This window comes from Gossypium arboreum, chromosome 8, assembly GCF_025698485.1.
Source record: "Gossypium arboreum isolate Shixiya-1 chromosome 8, ASM2569848v2, whole genome shotgun sequence".
Classification (NCBI taxonomy): Eukaryota; Viridiplantae; Streptophyta; class Magnoliopsida; order Malvales; family Malvaceae; genus Gossypium; species Gossypium arboreum.
In genome coordinates this window covers 3287073-3313454 of record NC_069077.1, presented here as the reverse complement: position 1 = coordinate 3313454, position 26382 = coordinate 3287073, and the positions used below count along the sequence as shown (strand labels likewise).

The 26382-nt window shown below is 32.0% G+C and overlaps 1 protein-coding gene and 3 long non-coding RNA genes across 4 annotated transcripts; 3 read left to right on the top strand and 1 right to left on the bottom strand.

Moving 5' to 3' along the window:
- Positions 1–3424: 3424 nt before the first annotated feature.
- Positions 3425–12724, top strand: LOC128279367 (uncharacterized). Its single transcript, XR_008269419.1, has 3 exons — positions 3425–3557; positions 4474–4515; positions 12483–12724. It is a non-coding gene; the product is annotated as an uncharacterized LOC128279367 (long non-coding RNA).
- On the top strand, positions 4632–5652 carry LOC128279371 (uncharacterized). The gene is made up of 2 exons (XR_008269423.1): positions 4632–4747; positions 5394–5652. It is a non-coding gene; the product is annotated as an uncharacterized LOC128279371 (long non-coding RNA).
- Positions 12725–19109: 6385 nt separating the features above from the next.
- On the top strand, positions 19110–19837 carry LOC128279369 (uncharacterized). The gene is made up of 2 exons (XR_008269421.1): positions 19110–19239; positions 19568–19837. It is a non-coding gene; the product is annotated as an uncharacterized LOC128279369 (long non-coding RNA).
- Positions 19838–20377: 540 nt separating this feature from the next.
- LOC108484905 (GDSL esterase/lipase At5g22810-like) lies at positions 20378–21799 on the bottom strand. The gene is made up of 5 exons (XM_017788789.1): positions 21574–21799; positions 21342–21472; positions 21029–21262; positions 20694–20949; positions 20378–20574 (listed from the first exon to the last, which is right to left on the bottom strand). Exons 1-5 carry the CDS (start codon positions 21797–21799, stop codon positions 20378–20380), a joined length of 1044 nt encoding a protein of 347 aa, XP_017644278.1.
- Between the last annotated feature and the right edge of the window lie 4583 nt (positions 21800–26382).

Here is a 26382-nt window from a genome sequence, read left to right as displayed (position 1 = left end):
TATATATATATATTAAAAAATAATATACATAATATAAGAGTATTAAAATAATAAATAAAAATAATAAAGAAATAAGTAAAAATAATATACATAATAATATAGTAAGAAAATAATATATTTATAATAAGTACTTAAAACATCTATATGTATATACGTATAATAATGATAAAAAAATAATAGTGAAAATAATAAATATAATAATAAATATAATAATAGAAACGATAATACTATATAAAATTATATATATACCTATATATAATAAAATATATATACTAATATTAATAATAAATATAATATTATAATACTAATAATAATAATATGAAATTAAAGTAACTAAAAATAATACCGTATGCATATATAATGAAAATATACATTAATATATAAAATAATAATAATATTGATAATATTAATAATATTAGAAATAATAATAATATTTAATAAAGAAACAAAAATAAATAAGAAAGGACTAAAATTGAACTAATAACAAAGTTTTGGGGCAAATTTAAAAGGAAATAAAAGGAAAAGGACTAAATTGCACGTGCAAACAAACAAGAGGGACTAGATCGGGCAATAAACCATTCAGCCTCAAACGCACAGCAGCAGAGGGTCCAAAATGAAACAAAAATAAAATTTCTGGGCAAAATTAAAAATACGAAAAATTGTATTTCGAAACTATAAAAAAGCGGAAGGGCTAAAGTGCAATTAGCCCTTCCGTAAAAAACACGCGGATCCTAAGCGGGTATGGGTCGGGTCGGACCTGGTGGCATCAAAACGACGTCGTTTTGGGGTTAAAAGGCAGCTCCCAAAACGACGTCGTTTTGAAGGGCTATTTAAATCCAATTTTTTTAAAAAATTTCATTCTTCTCCTATAAAAAAAAATTCTCTTCTCCTCTCATCTTCCTCTGCAGAGACCCCCACGCCGGTGAAGACTCGGCCACCACCACCGCCACCACCGACGCCGGCTGCTGCTTGCCACCGTGATTACTGTGGTGGAAAGGTATTTTTTTGCTTTTTTTTTTTTTTTAAAAAACTTATTAATATATCTTATATATATACATTGAATATAAATAAAAATAAAATATTTATGAATATATGCGTAGTTTCGAAAGAAAAGAAAAAAGAAAAAAGAAAAATCAACAACCTTTCGTGTTTTCTATTTGTTGTTTTGTTTATGTGCTTGAATCTAGTGTTTTGATATTGCGAAGATCGATTTTGTACTCTAGAAATCTATTGTTTGTATTGATGAAAGAAAAATCCGAATAGATTCAGCCCCCCCTTTTTACAATATTTTGTTTGGCTTTTTATAGCCATTTTACATCAATTTTTTTCAATATTTGTTGTCTTTTCTTTCTTTGATTTTGCAGGTGCAAGTGGTGGCGGAGCAGGTGGCGGTGGGTGGTGGTGGCGAGTCGTCAGAGGCAAGTGGGGAGAGGGTGGCTAGGGTTTTAGCTTTTTTTGAAACCCTAAGTCTAGAGTTGGGTCAAAAATTGGGCTTCTTAGGTTTGGGCTAGGGTTTAATTTTGGGTTTGGGTGGTTAGGTTTAGGTTATTTATTTGGGCTTCTGTTGGGTTTTGATGTAAATAGATTTAAATGAGTCTGATGGGTTAAGGGTTTTGGGTTGGTTTGATTCAATTTGAGTTTGGGGTTTGGTGGGTCAAAATTGGCCTGTAACAAGTATAATTTATATATTTTTGCGTTGATGCTGTTGAATTTATATGGAATTATTTATAGTGATATTGATTATCTTAGGAATTTGAACAACCATACCTATTGATAACTGATAATTAATGTCTAACTATTTATCTTAATTCATTTTGGATGACTGTAAAATTATAATATTATTATAAAATTATTTAAGGGTGGAAAATTCAAAATAATTAATAATTTATAATATACATCCGAATTAATATGGACATATAGTTCTCCAAATTCATTTACATCCGAACAATTATTTGTTCAAATTCATTTTGGATAAATACAAAACTATATAATTTTAGAAACTATAATAAATTATAATTTTTAATAATTATTAAGAAAATCTACCTAATGAAATACCCTATACTCGGCTCGGTCGCCAAACTTGAATATCAGGATATCACACCACATTCATACATCACACATATTATAGATTGTGTCCCATTATTAAGCAACACCCTTTTATTTTAGAATATGCATGAGTTTTAAGTCAAACTTACTTTAATCATCATAATACATGCTAAACATACATCAAATAGACCTACAATAATAACTAAACATGCATAGGGACCAGTTAGCAAAATTCCAAAACAAGTCACGTAGGTATCGATACTGAAACAAATGTATCGATATTGAAACAAAGGAATCGATATTTCTTTTAAATGGTATCGATACCAAACAACATTTTGTTTCTCGTCTAAAAATCAAATCATAGAATTTATCAATACCTTTATTTAAGTATCGATTATTTTACCTCAAGTATCGATACTCGAGATAAGGTATCGATACCAAATTACCATACTGACTTCCTGCACATCGAAATATCACAGAGGTGTCGTTTTTAAAAACCGAATATCGATGCCTCTACTCCAGACCACAAAGATACAGTAGTTGAAGGAAAATAACTCATTCTAACTAACAACTATTCAACATGCAAATTTTACCTCATTAAACCATCATCAAAACTACCATAACAACGGTTCAGTCATCGAAGACATGTCTGAGCAAGGAATTAACATAACAAGTTCCAAGTCTATAAATCCTAAGATCAATTAAGCTATGAAAACTTTTAAAACTTCATGGCAATATTTATGCAATAAATCTACAACATTATTCAACGTCTATCGACTATACATACAATTCATGGCACTTCAATATAGTAAATATTCAAACCAAAACAATATCAGTGAAATAATTATAACATCCATCAAAAGTGCTAAAAAACTAAACCCATAAAATGTAACGCCCTAATTTTCGGGAATTCTGTGAATGTTGGCATAGGTTTAATTAAGCTAGTGGGCCTCTAGAAAGCCCAAACTTAAGATAGAACCCGACAATTTTAGTTAATTTTTGTTCCATAAGAAAAAGGGGGTGAAATTATGAAATAGAACCTATGTAAAAATGTTTGAAAATGCTATAGGCTAAATTGAAGTGGCCAAATAAATAGGAATGCAAAATAGGAGGATTTGCATGACAAACCTCCCATTTTACATGAAGTGGCCAGCCATCATGTTGTTGTAGACAAAATGTGCACTTGATATCCATAATTTATGGTACAAATTGATACAGATTGATAATAGGTTAGGTAAATGTTCCATGATAATAGGTTAGGTAAATGTTCCATGATAATGGGTTAGGTAAATGTTTCATGATAATAGGTTAGGTAAATGTTTCATGATAAGAATTTCATGTCTTTTGTATTAAAGAATTAAATGGATGAAATATGAGGGTTTATTAAAAGAAAAAGGGGTGAAAAGAACAAATTTTTGTCCATCTTTGTTCATCATAGCTGAAAGTTAGAGAAGAGAAAGGAGAGGAGAAAGCTATTGAGTATTCGGTCATTAAGAGGAGGAAAATTGAAGGTAAGTTCTTGGTACATTGCTTCTATTTTGAGGTTCATGAGTTCTTCTTGATTCTACCTTAAGTCTTGAAGTATATTTTGATTTTTAGTTGTGTTGTGAGCATTTAGTCATGAATTAGAATGAAGGAAATGGTTGTTGTTTCATGTTCTTTTGATGAAAAATGGAAGATAGGTGAAGTTGAGCCAAACAAATGAGCATTCATGTGCCTTAGATGCTAAGGGGAAAAATCGGCTAACATGTTGTGCTTTAAAATGATGAAATGGAGATTATACTTAAGTAAAATCATAGATATGTGATGATTGATTGGTGATATACATGTTTAAATAACAAGCATGCAAGTTATGTGTGAAAGAGTGATTTGGTAATAAATCTGCTTGGGACAGCAGTAGTAACGTGAATTTGGAAAATCACCATAAATTGTAGGAGATGAGTTAGAAGCTTCATAAATTATGTAATTAAAGCTTAATGAGTCTAGTTTCAAATGGAATCAACAAGAACATATTTTGAATTCTGTACAATGATAAATTTGATTCGTAATGAAGAGTGGTCAGATTAGTCAAACAGTGAAACATGGGAAACTTTGAGAAAAATCTGGTATTGATTGGCTAAACCAAAAATTCTGAAAATTTTATGGATAGAAGATATATGAGTCTATTTTCAGGGAAAATTAACGGAACTTGATTTGGAGTTTCGTAGCTCCAGTTATAAATGATTTAGTGACTGTTGCTCAGGAAGACAGCTTGCAGTGAAATTATGATTATGTGGTAAACATTGACAAAAATTTGTTAATGAGTTGCTTATTGATTTCTTATAAGCTTACTATGATCAGTAGGTGTGGTTGGCCGAATATTGTAAGGGGTTAATACGTAGTTTGTATTTGAATAGTTAGATTAACATGTTAGTAATCCAATTGTAGGCGGTTCGTGTGTGGATCTCGTCAGCATATCGTCGCAAACAAGTGTGTAACTAACACCCTCTTTCTTAGTCTAGATCGGCAAAAGTCAAAAAGCCGAAATGCCGAAAACCGGTATTTTGTAGATTTGCGAGTGTGCGAATGCTCGTGAGGTAAATCGATTAATATTTTTGGTAAGCTGCAATGTTTGGACTGCAAAGTGCATGATTTCTGTGCCCTCGATATTTTTGGGCTTAATGGGCCAAAATTGGAATGATGGGCCAACGGGCCCAATTCGGTAAGAACCCTTGGTAGTGATTAGTACGTGAAAGGTAGGAATATGCATGAAAAACCCTAAAATAGATAAATTACTAAAATACCTTTAAAAGTGGAAAATTTATAGTTTTACCCCTAGGAGATAAATTACCGAAATACCCCTAGGGTTAAATTGACCTAAATGTATGTTTGACTATTGTTATTTACTACATGCCATGTTGTTATTATCTGATGCATGGGACTGGGATATTGACGGAGGAAGTACTGAAAGTGGCTTGTCCACGTACTAGAGGCTTTGCCTCAATTTATCGTTAACCGAGCGAAAAAGGTCAAGAATCGTGGAGTGTTAAATGGGTGGGTTGAGCTATTCCCACATGGAGTGTATGGTGGGTACGGGTGGAGTGTAGTGGTTGATGGGTTAAGTAGTCTCCCCAAATGGGCTTCCATATGTTTACTGATGTTGCATGTATTTTGAAATGGGCCTATGGGCCATATCATTATTTGAATAAGGGCTAAGGCCCGGTTATTGTAATCTGAAAAGGGCTCGCCCAGACCACTGTTACTGAATGGGCTTAGGCCCAATAGGCTTGAGCTGACTTGGGCTTTGAATGGGTTTTCCTTACACACTGAGTTTCCCCAAACTCACCCTTTTATTTTCATCCACGCAGGAAATCCCCAACCATAGTGGGCTTGGAGCTGTGAAGGAATTCGAAATGGCCACCCGTTCTAAAAGTTTGATTTTCTTCTGGTGAACTGGACATCCTTTTATTTACGTTTGAAGTTTTGGGTTTTTAAATGTAATAAGGTCGCTTAATTATTTTTAATGGTTTTAATATGTATTACTAAGATAGGTATTACTTATTTTAACTGTTGAAATTGGATAGCTTTAGGGCGCGTTTTCAAAAACAACAGTTGATTTCAAAATAACACGACAACAAGCAAAGCTTCTGCAATGAAAGTATTTTCCAAAATTAATCACTTTTCCTAAAAATGACTTAATCAAATCGGTTTCCTAGAAATATCCATGACGTTAAGGTGTGGCAATGGTGGTATGCATGTCTAGGATTGGATCCGAAGGGAGCTTGGTACTTAAGCGGTCCGATGGACTCACCACCTCTTTTCCAGTTCAGTCGTTAAGGCCGAATCGACGTGCCACTTTGAAGTCAAAAACCCGTGTTCCCTTTTTAGTGTTTTAAAAAGCCGACTTTTGTCAAACTAACCAAGTGAATGGAAGCTGGGCACCAGGTAGGTATCCATAACAGAGGAGGTGAGCCATGAAGGATGCTTAAGTACCAAGCTCTCTGATTGGATCCAATCCTAGACATGCCCACATCCATTGCCACACTTGGTTATAACAAGTTGAAATTTCTTTGAGTGATTATCTTTGGTAAATCGAATATTCGTGACGTCGTGTTATTTTAAAAAAACAAGTATCGTTTTGAAATCACGCCCTAAGTCTAGCCCATTTGAATTAGTATCCATCAATTTAAAGTTGTTTTTAATAATATAATCCCAGAAAAATCAAAGAAGAAAATAAAGTTAAAATGGCCTTATTACAACCCAAAAATTAAATAGCAATTAAAAATAACTTAAGAAAACCAGTCTCTTTTTCAAACCCAAAAGTATTCACCATGGCCACTCTGAATCCCCTCCGGCTCCAAGTCACCCACATCAAGGCTCACCTCCAAGGTTAAAGAAGGGGTGAGTTTGGGGAAACTCAGTATGTAAGGAAAATCCATTCAAAGCCCAAGTCAGCTCAAGCAAATTGGGCCTAAGCCCATTCAGGTAACAGTGGTACTCGGCCAGAGCCCTTTTCAGATTACAAAATACATGCAACATTAGTAAACATATGCAAGCCCATTTGGGGAGACTACTCAACCCACCAACCACTACACTCCCCGTGCACCCATACACTCCATGTGGGAATAGCTCAACCCACTCATTAACACTCCACGATTCTTGACCTTTGCTGCTCGCTTATCAATAAATTGAGGCAAAGCCTCCAAGATCGTGGACAAGCCACTTTCAAGACTTCCTCGTCAATATCCCATCCCATGCATCGATAATAACAACATGGCATGCAAGAAATAACAACAATCAAACATGCATTTAGGCCAATTTAACCCTATGGGTATTTCGGTGTAAAACTGTAAATTTTTCACTTTTAAAGGTATTTCAAGAATTTATCTATTTTAGGGTTTTTCATGCATATTCCTACCTTTCACGTACTAACAGAATCACTACCGAGGGTTCTTACTGAATTGGGCTGTTGGCCCATCATTCCAATTTTGGCCCATTAAGCCCAAAAATATCGAGGGCACGTAAATCATGCACTTTGCATCCAAACATTGCGTACTTACCAAAAACATTAATCGATTTACCTCACGAGCATTCGCACACTCGCAAATCTACAAAATACCGCTTTTCAAGATTTCAACTTTTCGACTTTTGCCGATCTAGACTAAGAAAGAGGTGTTAGTTACACACATGCTTATGACGATATGTTGACGAGATCCACACACGAACTGCCTACAATTGGATTACTAACACATTAATCTAACTATTCAAATACGAACTACGTATTAACCCTGTAGCGACGTAAAAAAAAATTTGGTTTGGGGTAGCTAATTGTGGCAATTTATTGAGAACTTTAAAACTGAAGTTTGATTTTTTTTGAAACATAAACTGAAAAAACAGAAATAAAGATGGGAGTCGCCACCGATCCTTTTTATAGGTATGATCGGACACCTAATAAATTTATTTTTTTTAAATGAAGGCCGAGTTTAGGTCTACGTTAAAATCAGAGAAAAAGTAGGGTTCGGGAGTCAGTTACGCGCGAGGAAGGTATGAGCACCCTCGTGACGCCCAAAATTGGTATCTTTTAAACATGTGTTGTCTTAATTTTTAAAAATGCTAGTTCAATTTAAATTCCAATCGTGATCCAATTTAAAAGACGAGAACTTTCAATTTTGATTTTTGAGAAGGATATATTGTTTTAACACGAGCCGACAAATTCCATCCAACATAGCGATGAAATTTACGACTTAACGTTAAATCGGTGTATTGCCTCGACTAGTAATTAAAACATGAAAACTATTCATGAAATAAGAATTTGAAATAAATCAAATATGCAAACAATGACATTTTCAAATGAAAAATATTAACATAATACTAGAGCAAGAGCAAAACAATAATAATATTTAAAAGAGAAATAAAACCAAACATAAACAAATATAAAGTACATTTAGTAATAATAATATAAGGTAATATATACATAAGATAATATGCAAAAATATAATATATGACATATATACATGATGTATGAAAATATAATGCCTAATAGACATATATATGCAATATTACTAAATATATACGTACTAGATACAAATATATACGCACGACTTAGAGCTAGCAGCGGTGATCTTTGCGTTGAAAATCTGGAGACATTACTTATATGGAGAAAAGTGTATCATATACACAGACCATAAAAGCCTAAAGTATCTGTTAACTCAGAAGGAGTTAAACCTTAGGCAACGAAGATGGGTAGAGTTGCTTAAGGATTACGACTGTTCGATTGAGTACCACCTAGGTAAGGCTAACGTGGTGGCTGATGCGTTAAGTCGAAGGGTTGTTTCTGATTTGAGAGCCTTGTTTGCACGTTTGAGTCTGTTTGATGATGGAAGTCTGTTAGCAGAATTGCAAGTGAGGCCTATTTGGACTGAACAAATTAAAGAAAAACAGTTGAAGGATAACTCGTTGATTCTTCGGTTTCAGCAAGTTGAGAAGGGTGAGAATGAGGATTTTGGACTGAATACTGAAGGAGTTTTATGCTTCCGAGGAAGAATTTGTGTTCCGAAGGACTCTGACTTGAGAAAGTCAATATTGAAGGAAGCTCATGGAGGACTTTGTGCCATGCATCCTGGAGGGAATAAGTTGTATCACGACTTGCGAGAACTGCATCGGTGGCACTGGCTTAAACGAGAAGTAATCTGAGTTCGTGGGGAAATGTCGACATGCCGCAAGTGAAAGTGAACATCAATTTCCTTCGGATTATCGCAACCGGTGAAAATTCCATTGTGGAAGTGGGAGAGAGTCACTATGGACTTTGTGAGTGGGCTACCTTTGACACCCACCAAGAAAGATTCGTGTGGGTAGTGGTGGATAGGTTAACAAAATCGCCCATTTCATACCAACAGACTGATTACTCCTCGCAAAAGTTGGCTAGGTTGTATGTGGCGTAGATAGTACGACTACATGGAGTGCCGGTGTCGATTATTTCGACCGAGACCCTAGGTTTACATCTCGGTTCGGAAGAAGTTGCAGGAGGCATTGGGTACACGTTTGATTTCAAGATCGCCTTTCACCCACAAAGATGGACAATGGAGAGGGTTATTCAGATTTTGGAGGATATGTTAAGGGTTGTATCATCAATTTTCGTGGGAGTTGGGAGGACTACTTGCCATTGGCGAGTTTGCATACAATAACAGCTACCAAGCAAGTATTCAGATGGCTCCATATGAGGCACTTTATGGGCGGAGATGTCGACGCCCTACGTGTTGGACGAGTTGGGTGAACGACAAGTGCTTGGACCAGAGTTGGTGGTAGATACTGAAAGTAAGGTTAAGTTGATAAGAGATCGATTAAAAGAGCCATCTGATAGACAGAAGTCGTATGCGGACCTAAAGCGCAAAGAGATAGAGTTCGCGGTTGGGGATATGGTTTTTTTAAAGGTTTCACCTTGGAAGAAGATCTTGAGATTCGGCAAGAAAGGCAAATTGAGTCCGCGGTTTATAGGGCCTTATCGAGTTCTTAAGCGAGTAGGGCCAGTAGCGTATCAGTTAGAGTTACCACCAGAGTTAGACAGAATCCATGACGTTTTTCATGTGTCTATGTTAAGACGATATCGATCGGATCCCTCACATGTTGTGCCAGTGGAGGAGATTGAAGTAAGGACTGATTTGACCTTTGAGGAAGAACCCATACAAATTTTAGATCGAGAGGTTAAAGTTCTAAGAAGGAAGTCGGTTCCGTTGGTAAAAGTACTGTGGCGTAATCATGGGAGGGAAGAAGCTACTTGGGAATCAGAAGAGACTATGCGTCAACAATACCCTCAACTATTTGGATCAGGTAAATTTCGAGGCCGAAATTTCTTTAAGGGGGTAGAGTTGTAACGCCCCAATTTTTGGGAATTCTGTGAATGTTGGCATAGGTTTAATTATGTTTGTGGGCCTCTAGAAGGCCCAAGCTTAAGATAGAACCCGGTAATTTTAGTTAATTTTTGTTCCATAAGAAAAAGGGAGTGAAATTATGAAATAGGACTCATGTGAAAATGTTTGAAAATGCTATAGGCTAAATTGAGGTGGCCAAATAAATAGGAGTGCAAAATAGGAGGATTTGCATGACAAACCTCCCATTTTACATGAAGTGGCTAGCCATCATGTTGTTGTAGACAATATGAGTACTTGATATCCATAATTTATGGTACAAATTGATACAAATTGATAATGGGTTAGGTAAATGTTCCATGATAATGGATTAGGTAAATATTCCATGATAATGGGTTAGGTAAATGTTTCATGATAATGGTTTAGGTAAATGTTTCATGATAAGAAATTCATGTCTTTTGTATTAAAAAATTAAATGGATGAAATATGAAGTTTTATTAAAAGAAAAAGGGGTGAAAAGAACAAAGTTTTGTCCATCTTTGTTCATCCTAGCCTAAAGTTAGAGAAGAGAAAGGAGAGGAGAAAGCTCTTAAATGTTCGGTCACTTGGGGAAGAAAATTGAAGGTAAGTTCATGGTAGTTTGCTTCTATCTTGATGTTCATGAGTTCTTCTTGATTCTATCTTAACTCTTGAAGCATATTTTGATTTTTAGCTGTGTTGTGAGCATTTAGTCGTGAATTAAAATGAAGGAAATGGTTGTTGTTTCATGTTCTTTTGATGAAAAATGGAAGATAGGTGAAGTTGAGCCAAACAAATGAGCATGCATGTGCCTTAGATGCTAAAGGAAAAATCGGCTAACATGTTGTGCTTTAAAATGATGAAATGGAGATTATGCTTAAGTAAAAATCATAGATATGTGATGATTGATTGGTGATATACATGTTTAAATAACATGCATGCAAGATAGGTGTATGAAAGAGTGATTTGGTAATAAATCTGCTTGGGACAGCAGTAGTAACGTGACTTTGGAAAATCACCATAAATTGTGGGAGATGAATTAGAAGCTTAATAAATTATGTAATTAAAGCTTAATGAGTCTAGTTTCAAATGGAATAAACGAGAACATATTTTGAATTCTGTACAATGAGAAATTTGATTCGTAATGAAGTGTGGTCAGATTAGTCAAACAGTGAAACATGGGAAACTTTGAGAAAAATCTGGTATTGATTGGCTAAACCAAAAATTCTGAAAATTTTATGGATAGAAGATATATGAGTCTATTTTCAAGGAAAATTAACGGAACTTGATTTGGAGTTTCGTAGCTCCAGTTATAAATAATTTAGTGACTGTTGCTCAGGAAGACAGCTTGCAGTGAAATTATGATTATGTGGTAAACATTGACAAAATTTGTTAATGAGTTGCTTATTGATTTCTTATAAGCTTACTATGATCTATAGGTGTGGTTGGCCGAATATTGTAAGGGGTTAATACGTAGTTTGTATTTGAATAGTTAGATTAACGTTTTAGTAATCCAATTGTAGGCGGTTCGTGTGTGGATCTCGTCAAGATATCGTCGCAAATGTGTGTGTAACTAACACCCTCTTTCTTAGTCTAGATCGGCAAAAGCGAAATGCCGAAATGTCAAAACCGGTATTTTGTAGATTTATGAGTGTCGAATGCTCGTGAGGTAAATCGATTAATGTTTTTGGTAAGTTGCAATGTTTGGACTGCAAAGTGCATGATTTCTATGCCCTCGATATTTTTGGGCTTAATGGGCCAAAATTGAATGATGGGTCAACGGCCCAATTCGGTAAGAACCCTCGACGTGATTACGTTAGTACGTGAAAAGTAGGAATATGCATGAAAACCCTAAAATAGATAAATTACTGAAATACCTTTAAAAGTGGAAAATTTACGCTTTACCCTAGTAGATAAATTACCAAATACCCCTAGGGTTAAATTGACCTAAATGCATGTTTGATCGTTGTTATTTATCTGCATGCCATGTTGTTATTATCGATGCATGGGATGGGATATTGACGGAGGAAGTATTGAAAGTGGCTTGTCCACGATCGGAGGCTTTGCCTCAATTTATCGATAATCGAGCAAAGAAGGTCGCAAATCTGTGGAGTGTTGGGCTGGGTGGGTTGAGCTATTCCCCACATGGAGTGTATGGCTGGTAGGGTGGAGTGTAGTGGTTGGTGGGTTGAGTAGTCTCCCCAAATGGGCTTGCATATGTTATTGATGTTGCATGTATTTTGAAATGGGCCTATGGGCCATACTGTTATCTGAATAAGGGGCTAAGGCCCAATTTATTGTAATCTGAAAAGGGCTCTGGCCCAGTACCACTGTTACCCAAATGGGCTTGCATATGTTATTGATGTTGCATGTATTTTGAAATGGGCCTATGGGCCATACTGTTATCTGAATAAGGGGCTAAGGCCCAGTTTATTGTAATCTGAAAAGGGCTCGCCCAAGACCACTGCTACTGAATGGGCTTAGGCCCAATGGGCTTGAGTGACTTGGACTTTGAATGGGTTTTCCTTACACACGAGTTTCCCAAACTCACCCCTTTTATTTTCATCCACGCAGGAAATCCCCAACCATAGTGGGCTTGGAGCTGTGAGGGAATTCGGAGTGGCCACCCGTTCTGAAAGTTTGATTTTCTTCTGGTGAACTGGACATCCTTTTAATTACGTTTGAGGTTTTGGGCTTTTAAATGTAATAAGGCCGCTTATTTATTTTTGATGGTTTTTAATATGTATTACTAAGATAGGTAATACTTATTTTAACTGTTGAAATTAGATAGCTTTAGGGCGCGTTTTCAAAAACAACAGTTGATTTCAAAATAACACGACAACAAGCAAAGCTTCCGCAATGAAAGTATTTTCCAAAATTAATCACTTTTCCTAAAAATGACTTAATCGAATCGGTTTCCTAGAAATATCCATGACGTTAAGGTGTGGCAATGGCGGTATGCATGTCTAGGATTGGATCCGAAGGGAGGTTGGTACTTAAGCAGTCCGATGGACTCACCACCTCTTTTCCGGTTTCCTACCGGTGCACCGGCTTCCATTCACTTTAACCCTTAATGAATTAATCTTTTGAACATCAAGTACGATTTTCTAGACTTAGAATGGAATTTTTTTTTTTACGTTTTTGATGTGGCATGCCGGATCCGGCCATAACTTCTGGGCCGGGTTTGGGGTGCTACAAGTTATATATTCACATGCATTCACAAGTTAAATGATAATGACCCAAACTACAATTACATACACAATTTACCATGAGAAACGAGTTTTTGGTTGAAAACTAGAAAAACCCACAAACTTGAGAAATGACAAAATCAATTTGTTTTGGGTGTTTTTCTTGAAATTCTATGGAGATTTATGGCTTCGATGATAATAGAAATTAAAAAATGAAGTTTGTAAAATAAAATTGAGAGGGAGAAGCTTGGGAAGAACAAGGGACGGCAACAAAAATATGGAGAAAAACTAACTATAAAGATGGAGGGGAAAAATATGGTATTTATAAAACTTTGATAAATTTGCTTTTTAATTACTCTTAAATTACATTTTTACAAAATGGTCCTTATTTTAACATTGAAAGTCTTTTCAAATGTGTGACACCTAAAACAAAATGAATCTTACATCAAGATTTTAATAAAATTATACTTTTAAAATATACAAAGCTTAACATATACGCAAACACAATATGTACATTTCTTTTCTCTGTTTACTTTGTTGGTTTTTGGGGCAAAACAGAGAATATCTCGATCGGACGATAGAATATAGAAATCTCATATGATTTAATATATTTGACAATTCGCACTATACATCAATCTAAATTGTATTTTTCTCTCCGAATTTCGAAAAAGAACTTTTATAACAACATTTTACTTCAGATGAATGTAAAATATCATAAAAACAATGTTTATCCATGAGCAAATAATGCATGCATTTCTTGGGTTTATAGCCAATTGGATGAGGGTGGAAAAAATTTATGCCCTTTGTAATGGAAACTTTGGGTGAACAACATGGTTGAAATTGATATAATAAAGTTGTCAACGAATTGTTGACGGTGGTCTAAAAAAAACTCTAATTAAAAGCTTTATTTTTTCAGTACATATCTTCAATTAAAACTAATCTCAGAAACTCTCCTTTATTTTATTTTTTACATAAATTTAATTAAAACAAAATAAAATGAAAATTTCAATTTAAAGAAAAATTCATAAATCAATTTTATCAAACAAAAACTAATAATATTTTTATTCGATAAGCATAAGTACGAGTTAATATCTAAGATAATTTTATTGAAAAATATATCCTAATGAAAAACTAATAATAATATAAATAGTAAAATCTAATTTAAGTTGATGGTGCCGCAGACAATTCAATCTAAGTTGATGGTGGTGTTGCAGCTGATTTTTTAGAACAGTATTCCTTGAATTTAGAAGTCACATCACGCCAGGCAACAAATATTACTTCTTTAAAGCAATAATCTGGAACTGCCATAAACCCAGAACAACATTTTATTGGAAATAAAATCTTGTGAAAATTAAAAGATTTTAACATATCGTCAAAGCATTTGTCATCAACATATTTATCCATGTACTGATTGCACTTATCTTCTCTTGGATTCCCCGTTGGTGACTCTTCCGGCGGCGGCGGCTTTGTATCATCTGGTGGTGGTGAGCTAAAAAATGGTGGAAAATTTAACAATGGTTGTAAAATTTGGTCTATTAACCATAAACAAGGGAGCCGTGGCGAAAAATTATTAGGTTGTTCAGTTGAATGATAATCATTAATAGAAAATCCTTGACCGAACAATATGGCTAAGAAAGACAAAATAAATAACGAAGCTAACAAGACACCATTCATATCGATGAAACTTCGAAAAGCTTAATAAAATTGAAAGAAAAGAAAATAGAATATAATTTTGTAATGCATATAGCTAATAGAATAAGCATATATTTATAGCAAAAAATTTATCTTATTTTTAAAATAATTATACAATAGATGAGATATATAACAACTTTATCAATTGATTGTAAATAAAAACTAATTTTTGAAATCAAATAATTCAATGCAAATCTTAACCTTTGTGATCTATTATCAACAATTTTAAAAAAAATTGAAAATTTATATTTCTAAATTAAATATTTTTCTAGTAATTGAATAAAATTTATTAATATCATATGTGTGAATACCTTAAAAGGAAGAATTTGTTTACCATTATTTATGTTTGTTGGCTAGTTGTAAGAGTTACTTATCATTTCTTGATGTCATCGTAGCTATAATATTTTTCCATTTAAATTTTTTCTCTTTGTGATTGTTAATCTATATTAAAATTTTACTTTTTTTTAAAACAAATAAAACTTTCAAGAAATTAAAAAATAGTAAATCAAATATGTAAATAGATAAAATGATATAATGAAAAGTTTTGAATTTAATTTCATTTAGCAATTCAAAATAAATAATGTTCTCTCATTTCGAGTTTATTAGATTTAGGTAACAACCATTATCAATTATTCATTATTATTCAAAATTAAGAATAGAATAAATATTTTGATTAAAAATAATTTTGTATCCTCACTTCAAAAAGATTTTAAATGATTAACTTAATTTGTTCATAATTAGTCAAAATATTTAGTCAAATAATGATATTTTGAAGAGTTTGAGCATGATTTACTCAACTTGTTTAAAGAAATATTGCAATCAAAGTAGTTAAAAGTGAAAATATCTCTTTTATTTTGTGCTATAACAAAGGTTTTAATTGAAACGAAATTCAAGTGATTTATGTTAATCATGTTAACTTGGATTCACAAATTTACAAAAAACTATATATTGGAATATTTTATTTTATTTTCAGTGTGCAAATTAGAGAGTTTCAATTTAGTTTGAAAGAAACATTTATAAGTGTTTTTATGTGGTAAATAATCATTGTGAAAAGATTTAGTGAAAAAGTTGGATATAGATAATTGTATAACAGTGGAAGAAAAGACAGGTTGATTCTCCAATATATTATGTCAATTATTGACCATAATGAAAGCAACGGTAGGTTGTGAATTCTGAGTTTTGAACAAAATACATATGATTACTTGGAATATCTGTGAGGCAAAGAAACTAGTGAAAAGAAGATTTCTGACGAAGATGATCTAGAAAGCTAGGTGTTGATGGCCAAGTAAATAGGTCGAGAAGGTATGGATGGCCAAATGACGTTTTTTACTTTGTTTTTTTTTTTCTCCTTTTGTCAGTATCTCAAGAAGAATAATTGTTGTATTGGGCAAGTCAAAGTTTGGGATTATGTGCAGTGAGGTAGGTAGAAATTTGATTCTTCAAAAAAAAAAATGATGTTATTGTGATTTTTAAGTGTATGATGGCATACATTTATACACTATGTGTCTTAAAACAATAGAAGTGTTTATGGGCGAAGATTATCACTTTGGTGCTTCGATGGATAGTGGCTTGGTGTGTGGGGGATTTTGTTGCTAGGTAGAGAAGAAACAAAAAAGGAAAAAGAAAAACTTTGGAGAGGAAAACTTAAAGGATGAAAGAAATGAATTAACAAACTTTGAATGTATTTTAAATGCCCTAAAACTTTAACCCCTAAACCCTATGCATATCTCTTTCTTTTGTAAAATGCCATATAATAGAATAGCTTGGAATGTATTAGAAACGTTAAGAGCAAGTGTAATTCTAGTGCAAGAAAATTACATTTACATCTTAACTATTGAAAATATTATTTTCGTAACCATTTTTTAAAAAACGGGAATCGACTTGAATTTTAAAAATGAAAACGAAAAACTGGAGTCACCACCAATCCTTTTTTTGATGAGGTGTGATCGGGTCACCTCATAAAAGTGATTGTTTTTAATAAATGGTTTGATTTATTTAAACAACGATTTTGGTCCACGCAAATTAAGAAAACAGGTTCGGGAGTCATTACGCACGAGGAAGGATTAGCACCCTCGATACACCCAAAATTGGTACCTAGTTGATTAATTAGTGTCTTAGTGTCGAAGATTTGAAAACTTGAAAGAATTTAAAATACGATCCCTCTTTGAATTAATGCTAAAAAATGATCGAATAAGTTAAAACGGAGGTTAAGGACTCCCTCATCTCGAAGTAATAAAATGTCACGTCTAGTAAGTTAGGACACGACATGACGAACTTTGAGAATGAGCTTGCCTATATTTGAAATTCATGTATTTTGACCCCTTTTTTAAAAGGGTATTCGACTATTTAGTATAAACGAGAAAAATCAAAACTGAGTAAGTTAGGGCACGATATCTCGAATTTCTAAATGCCGAATATTGCCTTTGTTAACAAAAATCTTATCCCGAGGTAACAAAATGTCATACCCGGTAAGTTAGGGCACAACACCTCGTAACTCCGAAAGTAAGTATTTATTTCTAAACTCGTATTGTGATTTAAAAAAATATTCCGTTATTTAGGTTAGATGAGAAAAATCGAAACCCAGTAAGTTAGGGCACGATTGTTTCGAATTACCAAATACGGAATATTACTTTTATGAAAGAATTATTTTGGGTTGGGTAAAAGTTAGTATAACATAAGTTGTAATAAAATGGGATAATAAAGAATGCATAGGCAAATACAAATTTTGATATTGATAGGCATAACAGAGTAAACATAGATGCGGATGTGAAGGATAATGATAAGAGCAAAAATGAATAAAACGAATAAAAAGGAAATAACGAATAAGCTAGTAAATATTCAAATTAAAAGGAACTAATCATAAATAAACAATCATTATGTAAAACTAAAAATGATAGTATAGCAATGATAATAATAATATTAATAGTAATAATACAAGTAATAAGTATTTTAAGGTTTGGAATGATGTATGAAAAGGTATATATGTATGTGTATATATGAATAAATAAATAATATATAATATGAGTGAGAAATAAAAACAAAATAAATGTATTTAAAGAGTAATGGGTAAAATATAATAATAATAATATAATAGTAGTAATAATAATAAGGTAATAAATAATAACGGTAATAGTAATAATAATATATATAAGTAATAATATAAATGGATACATAGAGAATATATATAATAACATAATAATAGCTATGTAAAATTAATTAATCTAATAACATGATGATAATACTAGTAATAATAATAAGGTGGAAAACAATAATAATAATAAATTAGTAAGAAGAAAAACAATATATTTGTAATAACAATAAATAATAATAATAATAATAATAATAATAATAATAATAATAAGTTAAATTAATTGATAATGAAGTAATAAGTAAATAAATATAAAAAGAAAGTATATAATATAATATTTATATGAAATTATTTAGTTTAATAATAAGATGATAATAATAGGGATAATATTAAAATAAAGGTAATAACAATATGTTAAGTCATAATAATAATAGTAATAATATTTAAAATATATGTATATATAAAACAGTGGTAAAAGGATATGTATATATATATATAATAATAATAATGATGGATATAATAATAAAAATGGCATTAGAATAAAATAAATATAAGTATAAATATAATGATAACAACAACAATAATAATAATACATTAATAAAAATAACAAGAACATGTTAGTAATAACAAATTAATGAATTAATAATAAAATGAATAAATGAATACACATGAAAAAAATCATAATAATAGTATTAGCAAATTAATAATAATAATAATAATAATAATAATAATAATAATAATAATAATAATAAGCTTAATAAAAAATGATACAATGATTACATTAATATTAAAAATAATTAATTTAATGTTGAAGGCATGAAAATGAACAAAAAAAAGGACTAAAAATCGAAACAAAACATAGTTCTGGGGCCAAATCAAAAAATAAAAATAAGGGGAAGGACCCATTTGGAGTGCGCGAATAACATGGGGGACTAAAAAGGAAATTTTTCCTTCTCCCAAAACGCTGCGCTTTAATCAGGACCAAAATGTAAACGAAATAAAATTAAAGGGGTGAATTTAAAAGCATAATAAGTTTAATTGTAAAATGATAAAAAAGCGGAGGGGCCAAAAGCGCAAATAACCCCTCCGCTTCAAAACACGCGGATCCCAAGGTAAGACGGGTCGGGTCTTCAGGTCAGCTCCTAAACGGCGTCGTTTCAGCATTTTAAAGAGGCTGGGCAAAACGGTGCGTTTTGTCAGCCTATATAAGCCATATTTTTTTTATTTCACCTTCTCCTTTCTAAAACAAAAAAAACCTTCAAATCCTCTCCCCCTTTTCTCTCTGCCAACCCAGAATCCGACGAGAAGTAGACCGGTCGCAGTCGTGCCGTCCGCCGTGCCAGCCACCGTGAATCGGAAAATGGTAAAAATTTGAATTTTTTTATTTTCTAAAGTGTATTTATAATATGTGTGTACGAGGGTAAATAGATTAAGAAAAAAAAGAAAAAGAAAGAAAACAACGATAATGGTCAAATGAAATCATCTTGGGCTATTTAGATTTTTTCTCTGTTTAGGCTATTTTCTGCTTTTGATATTGTTGTGGTCTCCGTTCTTGCTCATAGGTTTAAAATCTAATGTTGTTTTTATTTTTACCAATGGCCAATCGATACAATGGTTTCTGCTTGGCTTTTTATAGCCATTAAATGCCTCTCCTTTCTACTTTCTGTCCCTTCTCTATTTAATATTTGCAGGTAGTGGAGCAAGTAGGTGGCTGACGTGACAGTGGCGGTGGAGCAGAGGCGATGGCCAGATTCTGACATGGGGCGGCAGCAGCTAATTAGGCTAGGGTTTTTAGTTCCCCCTTTTTTTGTTTTGTGTATTGGGCTTGGGTTCTTTTAAGCTTAGGGCATTTAGTTGGGTATTAATTTGGGCCTGTAAATTGAACTTGTACAATTATAACTTGATTAAAATTAGTATATGACCGAACATATATTTATACTAGTGAACATTATTAAACTATATCTTAAGCCTCAATCATTTTTATCAATATCATATTTTTATCCAAAACATATAATTTTCTAGTCTTAAAAGGACAAAAAAAAAAGGTATTTAGTAGAAAAATCAATTGAATTTTTTAAATCATGTAGGTTTCTCTAAACGATTTGACGGACGATAGTCACAAAAAAAAAAAAACGTTGCATGCGACGTGGAAGAATGACATGCCATGTCCGCTGGTTATTCCTTACTGGTATCTCGATATTGTGCTTGCTTTCTTTGGTTGGTACAGTTTCTTTGGTTCTAAGCAGCTTTTTTCATTGTCGCTTTTTTATGTGTTGCAAATTCTTTATTCGGACATTTTTTGTGCACCTAGTCTATGTTTTACAATATGTGTTGAGCTTTTTTATTTGATAATGTTTTTTAAGCTGGTTTGGTTATCGCCAAACTGGTTTTAAGAAAATTGCATTGTTTTTATTAATTGCAATAAAATATAAAGGACATGCATGATAAAATATTATCTTTTTTCTTTCAACCTAAGCTAAATGATAAATGATAAAATTTGACTATGGCTGAATAAGAGAGCTTCCACTCCGAATAAGTTCATGGGCTAAAATCTGGTTTGCCGCCTCTGTAGGATGAAAGCTATCCCAGAAAACATATTGAGATGCATTGGAGCATGTTCCAATGGAGTGTTGATTGCATAGTATTGACGTTTCCAGCAATCCAGTCCCACAACAAGCTCTTCTTACCTCTGCAAAACCTGTTTTCATATGCTTAAATTATTAGTGCTTTCTCGCCTAGAAGTGAAGCTTTACTCATGCTACCAGATTTTTGAAATAATATAGAGTAAGTATTTAAGATATATAATAACATCTTTACCATTCTCAGCAGGCTCTGTGATAAGGGTGTAAAGAGGATTGTAGATGTCTAAGACAACCAACTTAAGCTTAGAAAGCCTTCTTGTTAACCTTTGAGACCTGTGCTTGAGCTTGTTGTTAAATGAAATCGCATTGTTATTTAACCTGGCCACACACTGATTGTTTCCATGCCAAAAAGCTGTGATTGCTGCTGGTAAGCACCCAAGTGGTGGCAAAGTTGTGACTCCAATTCTCCTTGCTCCAAGCTCGTACAGATTCTGTGACAAACTTCATCTATTAATAGAAAACCATGAAATTGTATTGTTTTTTATTTAAGAAAAAAATGCTAGGGAAAACCTGAATGAAATGATCATATGAGTTAAGGAGAATATCTGAGAATGTGTCTGGAGTATAGGTGGTAAATAATAAAGGATTAATGTAATAGTTTTGAAGAAAGTCACTGCTCCCAGCACTAATAAGATGGATTCCACGAGATATTCTGGAAGAAGCATTAAATTTTCCCGTAATATCCACCAACTTATTTTTGTACTCTCTGTAGTTCTCCAACTGTTGACTCAGAGAGATGGTATTCTGTAACAAGAAATAAATATTTAAAAGCCCGTAGGGAAATAGAGAAATAAAGACAAGTTTTTGTTTCATTTTTACTTACATATAAAATTGCTGTAGCATTATAATAACCGGAAGCAGCTGATGCAAAATTGGCTCCAATCAACAACATTTCCCCGTTAGCCTTGTCACTCATGTAAGCGAGCTGATAGTCAGTGAAGCCAATTTGCTCAGCTGTGTTTTTAAAACCAAAAAGAAAAAGAAAAACCATTAGTTAAATAAATATATATATATAAACAATATAAATAAATAAATAAAAAGTTTATTGAATTAACCAATGATATCTAAAGCTAATTTCCCGTTGCAAAATCGTCCTGTTGGTTCATGGTCAACAAAATCCCTCCCATAAGGAGGGAAGTTAGCTTTTATTAGGGTGACAAGATCATTGTTGTTTCCTACGTCAAAAATGGAGTCTCCAAATATGAATAAAGCAGGAACAAATTGACCCTTAACCTCAAATAGCAGAAAGGTAAGAAAAATAAACGGAGCTAGAAACTTCATTTTTGACGATAAGTGAGAGAGAAGTAGGTTGGCTTAGAATAGCTTGGAAATGGCTCACAAACAGTAAGTGAGATATAGTTTGAATGCTTAGAAGAATGTTTGTTTGTTGGTGGCATCTACTTTGATTTATAAATTCCTTTCATTAGCTTTTTATAATCACACTTATTATATTTTTCACCTACTTAAAAACATTATTTTACATGTTTCACCTAACCAAAACATGTAAATTATAATGAAATTTTGAATACTTAATAATTTTAAATATAATACTATTTCCATTAATTTATAATCATAATATTTTTCTTTTCACCTATTTAAAAATATTATTATTTCATTGTTTCACGCCATAAATTTTGTTAATATATAAATTATAACATTAATTTTCTTGAACAAACATTGTGATTAAGAAAAACAAAAACACAAAATAAAACCATTCATGACACTGAAAACTTTGAAAAGTTAAACCACAATGAAATTGTAATTTCGCAATGCATATAATTAAAAAATTCTATATAAATATAAAAACAATATGTAATTACATTAAGAAGGTTACCAATATGTAATAATGAAATATTAAAGTTTAAATAAATAAAATTCAAAATTATTAAGAAAAACAAAATTAATAAATATTTTAATTATAATAAAAATCATTAACTAATTAGTTACAAAGGACATTATGGATGATGATAATCACCTGAATCATTTGTAAAAATAAATAAATAAATAACATAAATCTACTAAAATATTACAAATTAGCCGATCGTTGAGCAATCAGTAGGCTTAAACGACACCGTACGCTTTTCATTATCATATCCAATAATCAAGAAATTAATCTGCGCCAAGTTTCCATAAATTGCAAAATCTTCAACAGAAGAGAAGCTGAAGCACCTAACAGTGTCTGAAAGCGTAACAAAGGTGTTCAATGGCTTCAACTTAACATCGGCATCAGTGAAATGCACTATAACATCGGGAATTTCGATGTCGTTTCGAGCATCATAGCATAACTCCTTAAATTCAAATTAGCAGTACCTAAATCCACTCAATCTAATGAGTTTTTGGTACATTTTTTATAATCCAATCTTTACACTTTAAACCATTACTCCAATAATGTATCTCTAATTAAATGCACTTCATTACACTAAGTTACAATTTTTAATAATTTGATTAATCTTTTTAGTAAAACAGAAAATATCTCAATTGGATAAGAATAAAGAAATTCCATTTAATCAATATACTTGACAAATCACATTATCTAAATTACATTTTTTCTCTATATTTCAAAAAGAACTTTCACAACAACATTTTACTCCGTGATTTATTAATAAGAGAATAACGTAAAATATCATAAAAACAATGTTTATCCAATAGCAAGCACCCTTTTGTAATGGAAACTTTGGGTGAACAACATTGTTGAAATTAATAAAACAAATAATAAAGTTTGTTATTTTTACATAAATTTAATTAAAACAAAATAATAATAAAATTTCAATTTAAAGCAAAAATTCATAAATCAATTTTATTAAACAAAAATTAATAAGTTCTTTTTATTCTACAAGCATAACTAAGAGTTAATATGTAAGATAATTTTATTGAAACATATACCCTAATTAAAAACTAATAATAACATATAAATAGTAAAATCTAAGTTGATGGTGTTGCAGCTAATTTTTTAGAGCAATACTCTTGAATTTGGAAGTTACATCATGCCAGGCAACAAATATTACTTCTTTAAAGCAATAATAACAACATTTTGTTGGAAATAAATCTTGTGAAAATTAAAAGATTTTAACATATCGTCAAAGCATTTGTCATCAACATATTTATTCATGTACTAATTGCACTTATCTTCTCTTGAATTCCCTGTTGGTGACTCTTCTAGCGGCGGCTCTGTATTATCTGGGGGTGGTGGGCTAAAAAATGGTGGAAAATTTAACAATAGTTACAAAATTTAGTCTATTAACCATAGACAAGGGAATTATGGCGGAAAATTATTAAGTTGTTCAGTTGGACGATAATCATTAATAAAAAATCATTAATCAAACAATATGGTTGAGAAAGACAAAATAAAAACTAAAGTTAACAAAACACTATTCATATCTATGAAACTTTAAAAGATTAATGAAATTGAAAGAAAGTAAATAGAATATAATTTTGTAATGCATATAACCAATAGAATAAGTAGATATTTATAGCAAAAATTTATCTTATTTTTAAAATAATTATACAGTAGATGAGATATATAACAACTTTATCAATTGATTGTAAATAAAAATTAATTTTGAAATGAAATAATTCAATGCAAATCTTAACCTTTGTGATCTATTATCAACAATTTTTAATAAATTTTGAAAATTATATTTATAAATTAAATAATTTTTTCCCTAATAATTGAATAAAATTTATTAATATCGTATGGGTGAATACCTTAAAAGGAAGAATTTGTTCAAATAAGGCAAAGGCAAGAGAGACCAAGGATAACAAAAACATTGGCTGCCATTGTTGTACGGTGATTGAGATTAAGAAAATTTCTGGTTTGAATTACTTATTTGATAGGGTTGAAAGGGTAGTTGAATCAGCACAAAACAAATCAAATTCCAATATTTAAAGAGTAATTAATGGTGAAATAAGGACCAAAAAATACAGTGAATTTCTATTTTTTTAATTGAATCTCTTGAGATTCTTCGAACCATATGGCCTCCTTAAATTTCAATTATAGTGAGCATGGGAAAGTATAATTTATATATATTTGCGTTGATGCTGTTGAATTTATGTGGAATTATTTATAGTGATATTGATTATGTTAAGAATTTGAACAATCCTGCCTATTGATAAACTAAACATGTTAACTGATAATTAATATCTAAGTATTTTAATAGTGTTAATTAAATTTTAATTCAATTTTAATTCAATTAATATTGTTATCAATAAAGGAGAATGTGGATTTAAATGCGTTGAATTGATGAAAATTTAACATGTATTCCGTTTTTTGCAGAGTTGGCGTCCATAGAGAATGCTCTTCCAGCATCATGAGTCAGATCTCTTGGCAACTATATTGAAAAAATGAATCAGATCTTTTACAGTATTTCCACAGTAAAGTACTGTGTGTGAGTTTTGTGGGCTTTGTAAGCACAAAAACAGTCTCATTCAGCAGATCAGCTCTTCTAATATCTAATCCCCCTTGAACAGAGTTTATCCTAATTATACATGTGCAATTTCTTAATGTTTTGATCATGACCCCACCGGATAACAGGATAGCACATAGAACGAAATAGAGGAAAGAACTGACTTAATAAGTGTGTACCCTTCACCAAGAGATAGACAATCTCAAGCTTAGACAGCATCTTATCAATCATTGATCGGAAAAACCTCTGATCATTCACGCATCTAATCTGAATACCTAAATACTTTCCAGGCAGCCAAAATGCTCGACACCCATCGTTTCTTATTGCTCCGTCCGGCAAGTCGTAAAAAACGATTCAGATTTATTAGTGCTGAAAAGAAAATACGAACATCTGCAAATAACAAATGTGACGCAACAGACACTCTTGATAACATCAGATTCTCCCTCATTAATGCTACAATTTGTCTCTTCTTACCTATACTTAATTCCCACATTAATTCAACCCTTTTTCCTTATTCGTTTGGCTTTTCTCATATTCAGTTTATATCTTTTGACATTTTCCTACATATTTCATACAAAATTCACATTCACTATTCAAAATTCAATCTACTTTTGACTTCTCTTCAGTTTATTTTCGCCATAAAAAGATCCGTAATTTCAATGGCTACCAAACAGATTAATATTCTAACCATTTTTCTGTTGTTTTTCTCACTCTTTCTTCTTAACCTTCCTGGAACCAATGAAGCCGTATACAGAATCCATGATTTAAGCCTGGGAAACAAACAGAAAGATAGTAAAATTATGAACTTTAACCAAGCTTCCATGACTCATCTCTTCGCCAAAGGTTTCCCCCTCCCTCCTTCAGCTCCATCGAGAAGACACAATGATGCCTCCCATGGTTCAGTTGCATGGTCTAAAAGTTTAGCCCCTATGACTGCATAAACAAATCAAGTTGACTGCTTTGAAGCTTGTTCAAGGTTTTTTAAGTAGCTTTTTTGTGTTAATGGGAATTACAACACATGTTTATCTGTAGTTCATGTTTTTTGTTCCCTTGTTTTTAGTTTACTTTGCAATAAGAAAAAGAATTGCAAATACCAGATTTGAAGCCAATGTTACTTAAAAAAACAACACTATGTATGCATCAATTAGAAAAGGAATACAGGATATGCTTTTATCATTTTTCCTTTTTTGTTAAACCAATTAAGGATTTGTTTCTATACATATGGACATGCATTAGGAATTTTAATGCAGTCATTCTTTTTTATTATATTTGTGTGTTATTTAATTTTTTTCGCATTTATTAGATAACGATGAAAGATCATTTAATAATTTAGAGTAAAATAAAATTAAGGGGTTGGCTAAAAAAACACCTCTAACATATTAAAAAAACACCCTAATTCTCCTTTTCCTTATAATTGATTACAACATTTCTCATTTTATTTGATGAGTATTGTAAACGGGC

What these genes read in the sequence shown, in the direction of transcription:
- LOC108484905 (XM_017788789.1), bottom strand. Translation starts at nt 21,799, where the DNA reads ATGAAGTTTCTAGCTCCGTTTATTTTTCTTACCTTTCTGCTATTTGAG. An exon ending in ATTAGCTTTAGATATCATTG is followed by an intron (nt 21,473 to 21,573) that starts GTTAATTCAATA and finishes TTAAAAACACAG; the next exon opens with CTGAGCAAATTGGCTTCACT. An exon ending in ATGCTACAGCAATTTTATAT is followed by an intron (nt 21,263 to 21,341) that starts GTAAGTAAAAAT and finishes TTCTTGTTACAG; the next exon opens with AATACCATCTCTCTGAGTCA.